Here is a 16,643-nt window from a genome sequence, read left to right on the forward strand (position 1 = left end):
AGCAACTGGATTTATAAATGATAAACTTTAGAACACAATAACACGATAGGTTAATAAGGGGGACCTGTCATTGGTCAGTTTAGCTTATAAAGTTTCTTGGTAAACAGCAGGCTGTTAGTGACTGACAGTGAGTGAGACAGTGGCAACCTTGTGGTTCAAGGCTTTTAAAGGGCAATTCCATCTAAATTAGGCAAATTTTCCTTCAAATGTATAAATTGTCCCCACATTCGTTACCCCACCCCACCCCCTCCCAGAACAAAAACAACAGAGAAAAATACCTACTCACAGTTTAACATTAAAGTCAGCTTTGCATTAAATTCTGCATCCTAAAAGGCTCATCTACTAACTGTACACATGTATGGAAACATACCATGCATTACCGTGATGATCGTGATCTATCATTGAATTACCCTGACAAATTACAAATCTAAGCAGTCACATCTGGTGCCATACATCAACACTAGAGGTATTCTAACGGCATCATTCGTATAGTTGTAGTGAGCAAGAATTATTAGAAAGAAAGAAATTAGAAAGACCTAGAGGAGAGATACAGGTAAAGTTACACCAAAATAATAAGTATAATTGGAGTAACACCTGCTGTTACAGAGTTCATACTGTGAAGGTTGCTATTGCTATAGATTGGCTAGTATTAGCATGGGAGCCGTCCTGTATGATTTGTATTACTGAATCATGATTTGAGTATAGATTCAGTGTCTATGACTCAAATCATGACTGAATCACTCTTCCAATTAGCATAACATTTAGCATATTCTATGATTGGTGCTGTAGAGTTGCATGTGTATTGCACTTTGTGATTTAAATTACAGACTAATGGCATGAACGTAATATTATTGTGACCATGTCAAGATTTACTGTTGTAAATAGACCATCATATTAAGAAACTTAACTAATACAAACTACGTAATGTGAATTGCCATGTGCTCTATGATTAATATGCTAAAACCCTTGATAATTACTCTAAAGCCTGATTTATACTTTGCCGTATGACACCGTCGCACACAGTTGGAGCAAACTGATTCTTACATATTTCATTGCTGTGGTTTTGCCATTCTCATGCCATTCAAATTGTTCTGTGCTTTTCTTATTTTACTTGGTGAGCTAGTTTTTACACATTGTCCATTATATCGAAGCCATGCTAGTTTACTACCACCAACTGTGACCCTTTCCTTTCTAATACGCTGGATGCCAATTAAGAATATGGTAGTAAGGTGATATCTGTCTCACCGAAAATAGCAGATCGGCTATTTCGGAGCACAGCACTGCCATACGACAGAGTCAAATTAAGCATTCAAGGTTCAAGCATGATGACTCAAGCCAAGCTGAGGGAAGTGAAGGCACAGAGGTGTATTGTACTCTATATAAAACACACTCTGGTGGCTAATGGGATTGACAGACCCATGTTTGTCAAGGAGCATACTTTCTTGGGCAATGTTCCTGTCAAAACTATTGAAAATGAATTGTCTGGTGTACTATCATGTTTAATCCAAAGAATAATAATTAAAAACTGTTCTTATTCTTAATGACTCTGTTGGCAAACCACTGGGAATCATGTATAAAACTCATGTTCAACATATTCCCACATTCCTGACTAGATAAAATCAAAATCCGAATGCAGATTAACTACTGCTTTCTATTTCATTGTTCCACCTTTGTATTCCCTGATTAGAGATGGGAGCAGTCTTAAGATATTTTGACCAATTATTGCTCCAGACAGATGAACTGGTTGCATCTCTCTTATGGGACTAATTTGTCTGGTGAGAAGGGAATGTGAACCATGTAAAATAAATCACACTTCAGGTCCAGATAACTCTCATGTGCCCAATCATTAAGAAGACATAAAATGGATCTCGGATCAGCACTCCTCCCATGAGACTGAACATACTGTACTGTAGCCCAGTAAAATCTGACTTTACAATGGCCTTATTTAAATGTATTAGCCTGTGTATTATTAATATGCAAAACTAGACTACTGCCAAACCATGAGGTACAAATCCTCCTAATACAATACATAAAACAATAAACTATTAGACCATATCATTACACTGTAGACGTTGCATGTTCACTGTATTGATACACCCTTATTATATCATATATCTATACCATGAAGCTTTTCATTTCGCAGTTAGTTTATTCAATATTTTTCCAGAGGTTTATACACACCTTAATACACTGTAATAAGGCAATTGTAAACATTATACTCTCCAGAGGATATATAAATTTAGTCTCCTCTACTATTAAGCAAAACGTATATCATATGATCGCATTGCTCACCAAAAATAACGTTATTTTACATGACCGACACTATCAGTATAAATTAGGGTTTAGAATCTTCATGCTGCTAAGCATAATTTCGTGCACGGCTACTTCATGTAAAATGAATAACTGTGTGACATAGGGAATGATGAGATAAGGTCATTAGGTAGCAAATAATTAAAACACAAAAATTAAATTTAAAACTAAATTAAACTAAATTAAATTACACTCATAGAAACCCAAAGAGAGAGTTCCATGTACAAGAGCACTGAAGCTTCCAAGTATTAAAAAAAACAAACAGAAAAATGCATACGTAAAAATCAACCCATCATCAGACTCACTGAGATTCAGCCCCCTCACTATTTCCCCATTATTAACTATAATTAAAACGTATCTATCTATGCAAGTATGGACAAGATCCAGGTTAATTCCATTGCAGTTGGCAGCCACATCTCAGCCAAATACTTGCCAAAGGTAAACAATAAGTAGAAATTGTCTGATGTGTCAATGCATTGTAGAATATATGTGTCATTTATTTATTTATTTTAGCACACACCTCATGTATATTTGCTATTGTTGTCCTGTTATCTGACCCTTCCCTTTGCTTCTTTCTCTATTCTTATGACTATATTTTATAACGGAAAATCATAGGGAGCTTATACAGAAAATGATTTTACCCATTCTTTCACACCTGTAAACTTTGGGGACAATAAAGTTGAAACTACTGTATGAAAAATACATTTCATTTTATTTTAGTAAGTCATTGTCAATTTCCCCACGAGTGCAGTTCCCGTCACTAGGTCTTCCTCAGACGAGCCCAACCCCCAATGTTGGCCTGAGGAGGATGTAGACCACCAGGTGAGGCTGATAGCCAATCTTTCCACTTTTTTGTATAAAAAAAAGTAATTTCCTGTCTCTTGTTTATACTTGAAAAAGACCGAAAGGGTCGAAACGTCGTATCTGCTGTTCTTGTCGCAAATAAAAACTTGGAGCATTCAATAAGTGAGTTGCGAGTCCCCGCTTTGTTTTCATGATTCTGTTCTTACAGTTTGGCTCAGCACCAAGAGACAGAGGATGTGCGTTATTTTTTCTTTAAATGAGGATGTAGACCACCACATGCAAACTCTGATACATGAGTCACCAGCTGTTTCTTTTCACCTTAAAAAGAGCTTAACGTGTGCTGAGGGTCGTGCCATCTTCCCCAGTTCCCCTCCACCCCAACCAACCTGTTGGAGTCACTTTAGTGCAGTGAAGGTCACAGTCCCCTGCCTGCTTCCTACACATAAACACTAACATCAGACCTTTTTCACAAACACTCAAAAAGAAGAAGAAAAATAAGAAAGGTAATGTTTGTTCTAAAATTCCTCTGACAGATTGACTACAATGGAAGTGACCTGGAAATTGTTTGGTGACTTTGGGTGTGCTTGATTTAGTTGTGACGCCCCCCGTTGATGACGTTACCACCAGGAGGGGCAATATGGATGGAGTCTAGAATGGGCCGAAGTATCTGTCCAAACGGCCTACAGAGAGGGAAGAAAAATATGTGAGAAGATTTAATTCCTTTTTAGGGTTTAAATATAAGCCTGTTAAAGATGGAGTGCCATGATATTTTTCAACCCTAAAACCTGATCATAAGGTATTATTATTATGTAAGGATTTTTTTCAACAAAAAAAAAGTGTACAGTAAGTGTTAAAATGTTGTTTTTATGTAGACACACCCACCAGTGCATTAAGTATACCTGGTTCTCACCTTAGCACCTCCTCCACCACCTTAGCACCACCCACCTGTCCTAGTCCCTCCTCCTCCTCATGCCCACACCTGTTGTGTTATGATAATGAGGGGGAGGGTGTGGGCTTTGTGATGTCACTAAAGCGCTGTTTCTCTATTGGCACATTTGACCCTCAAGGTTTCAGCAGAGAAGACATAAAACACCATAAAAACACCACCGGGGGGCTTAATGAAGTTCTATCAACCTCATAGACACATGAAAAACAGAAAAAGTGCAAAAACATGGCACCACCTCTTTAAAGTAAACATTTTCAGAACTAACTCCACTACTGTAAATATGACTAAAATCTGTCTGTCTATGTATCTATTTGCATCTATGATGGGTTGTCCAAGTGTTTGTTAATGTAATGTAGGAGGATGATTTATGATCCTAAAATGGATTACATTTGTATTGTTTTCAAGTGAGTTTTAACGTCCCACTGGTTTAAACTGGTCTACGTTTCAGACACCTTTCCTTCCTGCAGAGAATGACTTCTAGAGAAGCAATGCTGCTCACAATAGACTAAAATACTTTAAAACTTCACTGCCCTATGCTCTGTAATGAAAACAAGAGATAGAAAGAGATATATACTCTGTAACCTTAACTGCTGTGCTGCTGTGCTCTGGGCGACTGAAGTTCCCCCGCGGGATAATAAGGTATCTATAAACTGTCATACAGACAGACAGAGAGTAGAGAAACCGCCCATATCCCAGGTTCAAGTCCCGTATCTTGAACTGTGGAAGCTTCAAGCAAGCACTGAGTGTTCAACAAAGCTCTTTAGCGGACCTTGTTCGAGGCCTTCCACATGGAGAGTGGCCAGCAAAGCACTGCATGAAAAGCCCCGAAAATGGCATGGAAAATTATTGCATCATCATAAGTTTGGTGGTAGTTACTGCAAATTAGCTATCCATCCACGCTTACCAGGAATGAGTATCAGTAATTCCCGAATGGAATTGACATAACGCAAAAACAAGTGAGCAAGTCATTTTCTGAGCTCCACTCACGTAGACAGGACTTCAGACGGGAGGTCAGTGATGTAGGAGGGGATGGTTCGGCCTGTGAGGAACTGAGCCACCTCGTTGGTGAAGGTGTTGCAGTTGTGTTCAAACAAACGATACCTGTCACCTCTGAGAAAAGAACGAGAGGACCAATATCAGTGTCTTATGTAACAGCTGCAAGAATCCATTTTAACTACTTAAACCCTCTGTACGTAGTAAATTAATATTTAGTTAACCGGGTGGGCTCTGTACTTTACTCTTTTTTTCCATCTACACCAAATCACTTTGCCGAAAAAAGACGATCTACCAGGAGGGGGGGGGCAAATGTTCCCCCCTGAATAGAGATGCTAGGGTTCGAGTGGTTAATTACACATCAACGACTCACAACAAAAGACTACTGTTAACCACTACCCAATATACGGTACATAGTTGTACAACAACTAGCATAAACAGTCGATGTAAAAGCTCGGCTCGTAGATCAGTTGTGAGCTTGTGAATCGGCTATTTTTGCCGAATGTACACCTATTATAACATGCCCAGAATAGGGATGCTAGGGTTCACGTGGTTAACCACCTTCTCCTGGCGTCCCAATTTTGGGCATATCATTATAGATGGAGAAAAAGAAAAGCTAGAAATGTTGGATTTTTTCTAAAAAAGCTGATACTATTTTTGAAAAATAAAATAGATAATAAAATAGATATAAAGTATATAAAGTATAAGTATATGCATCTGTGTGTGTGTGTGTGTGTGTGTGTGTGTGTGTGTGTGTGTGTGTGTGTGTGTGTGTGTGTGTGTGTGTGTGTGTGTGTGTGTGTGTGTGTGTGTGTGTGTGTGTGTGTGTGTGTGTGTGTGTGTGTGTGTGTGTGTGGTTACCTATACGTGTTCTCTCCCAGGGAGGAAAGGTAGTCCATGAAAATCTCCTCTGACACTTCGGTCTCTCCCAGCTCCACCACCGTGTCTGGAGGACCAAGCATTGTCCCACCCTGACACACACATCACAAAATTTAAACAAAAGGATTTACATTGTGTGTAAAGACACAGTTAGTGGTACGAACACACAAATTGTATTTCTTTCCAGGAATCTATGTCTGTAAGTCTGTCTGTCCTTCGCATTATTTAGAGAACTGTGTAGAGAACATTCGATAAACTTCATACTTGGCGGGTGTACTGCTGAAGACCCAAGGGTGTGTGAAGTTGATCAGATCAGCGGTTCTCCACACTGCACTAGTCTCTTCAAAGAATGTGAGCACTACTACTGCAACATTATTAAAAAATCTAATGTTTCCACAGTTCAAAGGTTATTACAGACACATATGTAATGAATCATCCAGGGGTCTAAGGTCTAAATGACCTCCAATAGTCCAATGTTTTTAAGAGACAGTAAGACTAATGTGAAAGTGTGAGAGGGACTCTCACATAGCAATGAGTAAATTAAAGAGCAAGTGATAGTGAAAGGAAGTACGGTATATGCTGGTCCCCGGGGGAGGGGAAATTACTTTCAATGCTTCAGATAGCTGCTAGGGGTCAAGTGTCTTGCTTAGGGACACTTCGAACATGTAGACTGAGCGAGCAAAGGGTCAAACCAGCGACCTTCCGATTCCCAGGCGGCCTCTCTACCCACTCAGCTACAGCCACACTATAAGGAAGAGCAGTACAGATAGTTAAATAAAATGATAGCAGAGGAGTATGCTGGGCTGAGTCTCCAGTGTAGAGGTCTTAGTCAAGGGCACTTGGCAACTACATTAAAACCGCATCACAGATGGGACCGCTCCACTCAGTGTCAGGAATCAAACCAGTAATCCATCTATTATTACCGCTGGGCCAACCCACCATGCATCATAGGCTTGATGTAGTACTGTTCTATAATTGTGTGCCATGGGATTTAATGTGTAACTGTAAAGGGCTGTAGCACCAAAGAGTAACAGTTTGTAAATCTCTTGTTTGCTGTGCCAGTGGTGCAGCAGTGTGAGACGGCTGGCCTACTGCATATACTATACATCAGCTTGCTTGACAAAACATTTTGGCAGAGCAGCTCACTCTGTGGAACATGTCAGAAGTTCAACCCCGGCCGCAAGAACCAGTGACTCTCATAACAGCTAATGTGTCCTTTGGAAGTGCCCTTGAGCAAGACACAGGTCCCACAACTGTGTAGTCATTATTAGTAGCTCTTCATATGTGAATCATATTCTGCACTACTTGTATATAAGCCTAAACAGTCAGTGACTTCCGTTGTTTAACCCTCACCGGTGGACAGCTCGAGATCCCTACCCCACCGAAGAAGAATTCATCTCCATAAACCACTATAGACGTGTGCCTGGAAGTATAAAACACAAATATAAGTATAGACACACATTATATGCGATGTGAAATATGAGAGTGTAAATATGTGTATATACACTGTATATATGCCATAAAAAATATAGTATGCTACCTACAGCAGCATTTACCTCTGCAACCATTTAATATCACAGACACATCTGAATTTAAGAAGCTAAAAGCTACAGACCCGCAATGCCATACCAGTTGAGTGGCATAGGCCTACAGATGTGACTCAAATTAACATAGATGATGAGCTAGTTAGTAGGTAGCCTGGCATTGCCAGACTGATTACGTGGATGCACTCACACGTTCCTCCACTGTGAACGTGTGAGTGATTCCACGTAATCAGCCTGGCAATGCCAGGCGGGTAGGTACAGACAGACTTGACTTGACTCTAAACTATGGGTGGGCTCACACCAAAATAGGTCTGGCCTGCTTGTTCTAATGGTTCCATAGAAATGTAAAGGAGCTGTTGTCATAGCACTAATGTTACAATGCCTGAGGCAAGTAACAGTCCGGTGCTGGACCACAAGGCTAAACCAATGGCAAAGGTGAATAGATCATACCATATTCCATCCAGCTGCTTCCCTGTAAACAGAAAGTAGAGAGGCAAACAACAAGTGATAAATATGGCAAGCAGGTACACACAACTTGTTAAACATGTGTGTTAAGTGGAATTCTTATTTCTTGTTGTATAAAATCACAGTTAACAAATGGATTAACCGTTAGTGTATCCATATTATATCTCACAATAGCATCACTCAGGCACGCACGGGACGCACACACACACACACACACACACACACACACACACACACACACACACACACACACACACACACACACACACACACACACACACACACCACACACACACACACACACACACACACACACACACACACACACACACACACACACACACACACACAGTGGTGTTAAGTAACTGAGTACATGTACTCAAGTACTGTACTTGAAGTGGATACCTGTAGACTAGGATACTCTTTCACCAAGTGTATGGAAGGACACAAGTCGAGGTGGATCTTCAATCTCAGTTTATTTGCGTGCAGTCAGGTTACAAACAGCATAGCAGAAGCAGGCGGTGCTCACGAGCTCATGTCCGTTTGAATCTGTCTAATTATATCTTTACTCAGTATTTATACACTTTTTATCTGACTCAGTCCCTTTGGTCGGGCCCCCTCCTTCCTGATCCATTGTCTGGTCATTTCTCAATCTATCAGGCACATAACAACAGCTTCCATGTAAATTAACTATTTTCAGAGAATTTAAGAGTTCGCTCTGACATATTAATTCTGAGAATGACCATTGATTCCGAGACATAAGAGTTCATTGGTCTGATAACATTCTTGATCATGACAACATTTGATATGTATACTTGCTATCACCCTCTTATGGGATCTTCTATGGATCTATTTTCCCAGACATGGACTTCAGACCCTTGCCCTAGTGGCACTGAATATTTGCTGAACTCAGAGTAGATGTTTCCCCATCTGCTCTTCGTGCATAAATACTTTTACTCAATATCCTGCTCTAGAGGCCTTCTAAACCCTATCCTCTTTCTCTAGTTTTACAGGATCTCACCCCTGCATAAGTTTCTCTTCTACATACTGTAGGATCTCGCCACTACATAGGTTTTCTGCCACTACATACTTAAGTACAGTTTTTAGGCATTTTACTTTACTGGAGTATTTCCAATTTTCAATACTTTTACTTTACTTCATCTCAGAGAGGCAAATACTGTACTTTTACTCCACTAAAATTATTTGAAAACGTTAGTTACTAGTTACTTTGTAGATTTTGATTATTAGATCTACAAGCTCACAATGCGTTGCTGTGCCATGCTTGACAACTTGTAGATCTGCTATTTTCAAAAGATTTTTACACATTTGAAAACTTGTGAAATGGGACCTTCTGCATAATGAGTACTTTCTTCTACTTGATACTTTAGGTACTTAATGATACCAATACTTTTGTACTTTTTACTCAAGTCAATTTTGAATTACGGACTTTTACTTGTAACACAGTAATTACACATTGCAGTATTGATACTTTTTCCACCACTGCACGCACACGCACACGCACACACACACACACACACACACACACACACACACACACACACACATCACCATAGAAATGCCCCCACAAGGAATAGGAACAGCTTGTGTCACTCTCACTCACCTAACATGATGGGACTGAGGCTGCGGGCCATCCCCCTGGACAGGTCATAGATGTACAGCTGCACACTGTACCTCGTGACATTATTATCCATAATGGAAAACCCCCCAAAACAATCAGGCTGGTTTTCTTGATGCCGTTTCCTTCTGTTAGCTGAGGAGCTAACGTTAGCACAGCACAGGGATGGAAGGAAAGGAACAGCTACAGCTGGGTCTCGTAGGCAGTATAGCCTCGATCTCCAGGCTTTTATTCGTAGGCAGCAGCTGATTCAATCTGTCACCGTATCTTCCGTGGATTTGTCTCACGATCAAACGGCTCAAGTCAGATCGAGATACACCACTCAGTGGGCCGGTCTCTACACCAATAGCGATGTGAGATTTATTATCCCTTGTGCCATCTGAAGCTACTGTTTATGTCCAAAGAGGCAAAGGTCTCTTTCAAAGGAAAAGGAAGCAACATAACAACACAAATCGATTGGAAATGGGAAAATAAGAACGTGCAATACAATCTTCGGCGCCCCCAAGTGGCCGCTTGGTCCTGTCCCGTTATTATTAAAGGGCGAGTTCACTCAAAATATTTGTATCGACATGTTGATGTTGTCCCAGCCGCGAACGCTCTTTTCCTAGGTAGTTGAATCGCGTCCCAGCCAGGGTTTGCGGGAGTCACCCGTTACGATATGGGAAACCAAATGTCACTGACGTTTGACTTAATCATCTCAATGGGAATGTTGAGGTTCGCTTGTCTTGTCGAGTGTTGTTGGGAGGTTGGGACAACTTGAGTTGAGAGCATAGACTGAGTGTAGGCAGGGTGGGTGGATTTTAGAAGTTAGGGGCTCCAAGCAAAGCTCAATATTGTACTGTAGTATATATTTTTTAGTCTGATCAAGAGTTCGAGGGGGTCACACACCTTTGATTGATTGATTGAATACTTTATTTAGAAGTTTGCAGAAAAAAATCACATCAAAGTAGTTCAAATACAAGGTCAACTAAATAGGATTAAAAAGCCCAAGAAAGCCAATGGCTTTTGTTTCAATTGGGGTCCTTTTGTACTCAATTCATAGTGACATTAAATGACAGACATATATACACTACTATGCAGAACATCATATAAACAGTTTAGAAATGAAAAATAAGAAATACAGTAAAAAGTTCGGGGGGGGGGGGGGGGTATGACTTTTACAGGGGCCAGTTACAAATTGCAGGCAGTTTCGAATTGCAGTTTTGAAGGAGAGTAGGGTTTTACACTCCTTCACTACTTTTCAATTCAACCCCTTGTTTGTGCCAAATCTGGGTTGGACGTGATCAGTGGAGCTACCTCTGGTGTTGTGATTGTGGATGTTGTGGTGCATCTTGTAGACCAGGCCCATTGCAAGTTGCTGTACTACTCTGTACTCTGTCCTCTATACCCTGAGCCATCCGACCCTAGCAAAGTGAGCAGGGGTTAGATGAGTTGTAGGTGTGAGGCCAAGTAGTAGCCTTACCAGTTTGTTTTGGGATGTCTGGAGCCTTGTTTTTAAGGCCTTAGTGGTGTTTTGTTTTTCTGTAAAGTTGCTTATATATTGTTTGGTGATTTTGGGTGTGCTTTGATTTAGTTGTGACGCTCCCGGTTAATAACCCGGTTAATGACGTTAATGACGTTATCGCCAGGAAGGTCAATATGGATGGAGTCCAGAATGGGCTGAAGTATCTGTCCAAACGGCCTACAGAGAGGGAAGAAAAATATGTGAGAACATTTAATTCCTTTTAGGGTTTAAATATAAGCCTGTTAAAGTAAACATTTTCAGAACTAACTCCACTACTGTAAATATTACTCAAATGTGTCTGTCTGTGTATCTATTTGCATCTATGATGGGTTGTCCAAGTGTTTGTTAATGTAATGTAGGAGAATGATTTTTAAGGATTTAATTTGTATTGTTTACAAGTGAGTTTTAACATCCCACTGGTTTAAACTGCATGGTCTACGTTTCAGACACCTTTCCTCCCTGCAGAGAATGACTTCTAAAGAAGCAATGCTGCTCACAATAGAATAAAATACTTTAAAACTTCACTGCCCTATGCTCTGTAATGTAAACACGAGATATAGGAAGAGATATATATACTCTGTAACCTTAACCTAAACTGCCTCTGGGCAACTGAATTTCTGGGCAACTGAATTTCCCCCGCAGCATAATAAAGGAATCTGTCTATAAACTGTCAGACAGACAGACAGACAGAGAGTAGAGAAACCGCCCCCATCCCAGGTTCAAGTCCTGTATCTTGACCTGTGGAAGCTTCTTCAAGCAAGCACTGAGTGTTCAACAAAGCTCTTTAGGGGACCCTGTTCCAGACCTTCCACATGGAGAGTGGCCAGCAAAGCACTGCATGAAAAGCCCCGAAAATGCCATGGAAACTTACTGCATCATTATCAAGTTTGGTGGTAGTTACTGCAAATTAGCCTTTCATTAATGCTTACCAGGAATGAGTATCAGTAATTCCCAGTGGTGGAAAGTAACTAAGTACATTTACTCAAGTTCTGTACTTAAGTACAACGCGTCGCGTTGTGAGACATTTTAGTACTTTTATTTTTGGTACTTTAAGTATATTTTTATGCCAATACTTTAGTACTTTTACTCAAGTAACATTTTGAGCAGGCCTTTTACTTGTATTTTTATATTGTGGTATTGCTACTTTTACTTAAGTAAAATATCTGAGTGAATACTTCTTCCACCACTGGTAATTCCCGCATCGAATCAACATAACAAGTGTCAACAACAAGTCATTTTCTGAGCTCCACTCACGTAGACAGGATTTCAGACGGGAGGTCAGTGATGTAGGAGGGGATGGTTCGGCCTGTGAGGAACTGAGCCACCTCGTTGGTGAAGGTGTTGCAGTTGTGTTCAAACAAACGATACCGGTCACCTCTGAGAAAAGAACGAGAGGACCAATATCAGTGTCTTATGTCAGTCGTTCTCAAACTTTTTCATGTCAAGGACCCCCATCTCAAATATGTTGTTCCAGGGACTCCCAGAAGCAAAGATTTGAGTTACAAATGTTCGCTTAAAAAATACATATATGCGTGGTTAACCACCTTCTCCTGGCATCCCAATTTTGGTCATATCATTATAGATGGAGAAAAAGAAAAGCTAGAAATGTTGGCATTTTTCTAAAAAAGCTGATACTATTTTTGAATAAATGAATAACAACTTTTGTGGTTAAATGGTTAACAAACGTCTACAGTGGTGAACACTTATTACTCAATCTAATGGGAGAACAACAGATTGAGTTTCCTCTGCATAGACTTTTACTATTATAACTGACCTTTTATGTTATAACTTTTTTCAATATTCTGACCGGAGTATAAATAAAAGCAAAATGGCAGCCCTGAATATGGTCAATGGCATGCATCATAAAGCTGCTCTGGATATGAGTGATTGCTACCATAAAATAGAGATATGCATCTGTGTGTGTGTGTGTGTGTGTGTGTGTGTGTGTGTGTGTGTGTGTGTGTGTGTGTGTGTGTGTGTGTGTGTGTGTGTGTGTGTGTGTGTGTGTGTGTGTGTGTGTGTGTGTGTGTGTGTGTGTGTGTGTGTGCGTGCGTGCGTGCGTGCGTGCGTGCGTGCGTGCGTGCGTGTGTCACCTAAACGTGTTCTCTCCCAGGGAGGAAAGGTGGTCCATGAAAATCTCCTCTGACACTTCGGTCTCTCCCAGCTCCACCACCCTGTCTGGAGGACCAAACATTGTCCCACCCTGACACACACATCACCAAATTCAAACAAAAGGATTTACATTGTGTGTAAAGACACAGTCAGTGGTACAAACACACAAATTGTTTTTCTTTCCAGGAATCCCTGTCTGTCCTTCGCATTATTTCAAGAACTGTTGATTCGATAAACTTCATACTTGGCAGGTGTACTGCTGAAGACCCAAGGGTGTGTGAAGTTGATCAGATCAGCGGTTCTCCACACTGCACTAGTCTCTTCAAAGAATGTGAGCACTACTACTGCAACATTATTAAAACATCTATAATGTCTCCACAGTTCAAAGGTTATTGCAGACACATACATGATGAATCATTCAGGGGTCTAAGGTCTAAATGACCTCCAATAGTCCAATGTTTTTAAGAGACATATATATTGACCTGATTTACTGATTCAGTTCTACTATTGTTGGAGCCAGGGAGAATGTAGACTTCCAAAAGTTCAACGGCCATTGAGAAGCCAGTAAGACTAATGTCAAAGTGTGATCAGTGAGAGAGACTCTCACATAATGAGTAAATGAGTAAATTAAAGATCACAAGGGTTAGTGAAAGAAAGTACTGTATATGCTGGTCCCCGGGGAGGGGAAATTACTTTCAATGCTTCACCCAGCAGATAGCTGCTCAGATGGCTCAGGTGAGCGCAAGGGCTGGGGGAGCTGTTAGGGGTCAAGTATCTTGCTTAGGGACACTTCAAACATGTAGACTGAGCGAGCAAAGGGTCAAACCAGCGACCTTCCGATTCCCAGGCGGCCTCTATACCCACTCAGCTACGGCCACCCTATAAGGAAGAGCAGTACAAATAGTTAAATAAAATGATAGCAGAGGAGTATGCTGAGCTGAGTCTCCAGTGTAGAGGTCTTAGTCAAGGGCATTTGGCAACTACATTACAACCGCATCACAGATGGGACTGCTCCACTCAGTGCCAGGAATCAAACCAGTAATCCATCTATTATTACCGCTAGGCCAACCCACCATGCATCATGTTTATAGGCTTGATAGGTAGTACTGTTCTATAATTGTGTGCCATGGGATTTAATGTGTAACTGTAAAGGGCTGTAGCACCAAAGAGTAACAGTTTGTAAATCTCTTGTTTGCTGTGTCAGTGGTGCAGCAGTGTGAGACGGCTGGCCTACTGCATATATCAAGATCTGCGAGAAGAATGTGAAGAAGCTACGGTACATTAAAGCACACTGTGCTACTAGAGATGGGCCATAACACTCATTTTAAAAATGAGTGTCAAGCAAGCTGATGTATAGTATATGCCATATACTATACATCAGCTTGCTTGACAAAACATTTTGGCAGAGCAGCTCACTCTGTGGAACATGTCAGAGGTTCAACCCCGGCCGCAAGAACCAGTGACTCTCATAACAGCTAATGTGTCCTTTGGAAGTGCCCTTGAGCAAGATACAGGTCCCACAACTGTGTAGTCATTATTAGTAGCTCTGCATATGTGAATCATATTCTGCACTGTATATAAGCGTAAACATTCAGTCACTTCATTTGTTTAACCCTCACCGGTGGACAGGTGGAGAGCCCTTCCCCACCAAAGAAGAATTCATCTCCATACACCACTATAGCCGTGTGCCTGGAAGTATAAAACACAAATAGAAGTATACACACACATTATATGCGATGCGAGAGTGCAATCTAGCCAACACCAACTCGGGACTCCTGAATCACTGTGTGTGTGTGTGTGTGTGTGTGTGTGTGTGTGTGTGTGTGTGTGTGTGTGTGTGTGTGTGTGTGTGTGTGTGTGTGTGTGTGTGTGTGTGTGTGTGTGTGTGTGTGTGTGTGTGTGTAAATATGTGTATATACACTGTATATATGCCGTATAAAAAAACATAGTAATAACACAGACACATCTGAATTTAAGAAGCTAGAAGCTACAGACCCACAATGCCATACCAGTTGAGTAGCATAGGCCTACAGATGTGACTCAAATCAATGATGAGCTAGGTATAGGTAGCCTGGCATTGCCAGACTGATTACGTGGATTCACTCACACGTTCCTCCACTTTGAACGTGTGAGTGAATCCACGTAATCAGTCTGGCAATGCCAGGCTAGTGGGTAGGTACAGACAGACTTGACTTGATAGGTCTGGCCTGCTTGTTGTTCTAATGGTTCCATAGAAATGCAAAGGAGCTGTTGTCATAGCCCTAATGTTACTATGCCTGAGGTAAGTAACAGTCCGGTGCTGGACCACAAGACTAAACCAATGGCAAAATAACAGTGAATAGATCAGATTCATACCATATTCCATCCAGCTGCTTCCCTGTAAACAGAAAGTAGAGAAGCAAATAACAAGTGATAAATAGGCAAGCAAGTACACACACAACTTGTTAAAACATCTAGCTCTCTTTCCCAGACAAGGAATTCAGACCCTTGCCCTAGTGGCGCTGAATATTTGCTGAACTCAGAGTAGATGTTTCCCCATCTGCTCTTTGTGCATAAATACTTTTACTCAATATCCTGCTCTAGAGGCCTTCTAACCCCTATCCTCTTTCTCTAGTTTTAGGATCTCACTACTGCATAAGTTTCTCTTCTACATACTGTAGGATCTCGCCATATACGTTTTCTAAGTACAGTTTTGAGGTATTTTACTTTACTGGAGTATTTTCAATACTTTTACTTTACTACATCTCAGAGGCAAATATTGTACATTTACTCCACTGCAATTATTTATTCGAAAACTTTAGTTACTAGTTACTTTGTAGATTTAGATTATTATTGCAATACATACATTAACCACTTCAGCTCTGTATACATTTCGACATCTGAAAATAGCAGATCTACAAGCTCACAATGCGTTGCAATGCCATGCTTGAGAACTTGTAAATCTGCGATTTTCAAAAGACCAGATCACCATAGAAATGCCCCACAAGGAATAGGAACAGATTTCTTTTACCTGTCACTCTCACTCACCTAACATGATGGGACTGAGGCTGCGGGCCATCCCCCTGGACATGTCATAGATGTACAGCTGCACACTGTACCTCCTGAGATTATTATCCATAATGGAAAAACCCCCAAAACAATCAGGCAGGATTTCTTGATGCCGTTTCCTTCTGTTAGCTGACAAGCTCACGTTAGCACAAGGAAGGATTGAAGGAACAACTACAGAATGGTCTCATAGGCAGCAGCCTTTTAACTCTATGGCAGCAGCTGATTCAATCTGTGTCACCATATCTTCCGTGAATTGTCTCACGATCAAACAGTCAGAACGAGATAAACCACTCAGTGGGCCGGTCTTTACACCAATAGCGATGTGAGATTTATTATCTCATGTCGTCATGTGCCATCTGAAGCTACTGTTTATGTCCAAAGAGGCAAAGGTCTCTTTCAAAG

General features: G+C 40.8%; 2 protein-coding genes across 2 annotated transcripts; both read right to left on the reverse strand.

Moving 5' to 3' along the window:
• Positions 1-1,221: 1,221 nt before the first annotated feature.
• On the reverse strand, positions 1,222-10,024 carry LOC308099725 (desumoylating isopeptidase 1-like). The gene is made up of 6 exons (XM_080448468.1): positions 9,563-10,024; positions 7,927-7,948; positions 7,286-7,355; positions 5,915-6,024; positions 5,048-5,170; positions 1,222-3,794 (listed from the first exon to the last, which is right to left on the reverse strand). The coding sequence occupies exons 1-6, from the start codon at positions 9,651-9,653 to the stop codon at positions 3,704-3,706; spliced, it is 507 nt and encodes a 168-aa protein (XP_080304594.1). The 5' UTR covers positions 9,654-10,024; the 3' UTR covers positions 1,222-3,703.
• A 1,122-nt stretch (positions 10,025-11,146) lies between these two features.
• On the reverse strand, positions 11,147-16,311 carry LOC308099495 (desumoylating isopeptidase 1-like; the record flags this gene model as incomplete). The annotated part of the gene is made up of 6 exons (XM_080448242.1): positions 11,147-11,258; positions 12,336-12,458; positions 13,175-13,284; positions 14,813-14,882; positions 15,549-15,570; positions 16,221-16,311. The coding sequence occupies 6 exons, from the start codon at positions 16,309-16,311 to the stop codon at positions 11,147-11,149; spliced, it is 528 nt and encodes a 175-aa protein (XP_080304368.1).
• Between the last annotated feature and the right edge of the window lie 332 nt (positions 16,312-16,643).

The sequence above is a fragment of the Gymnoscopelus braueri genome, assembly GCF_963280865.1.
Source record: "Gymnoscopelus braueri genome assembly, chromosome: 13".
Taxonomy (NCBI): domain Eukaryota; kingdom Metazoa; phylum Chordata; class Actinopteri; order Myctophiformes; family Myctophidae; genus Gymnoscopelus; species Gymnoscopelus braueri.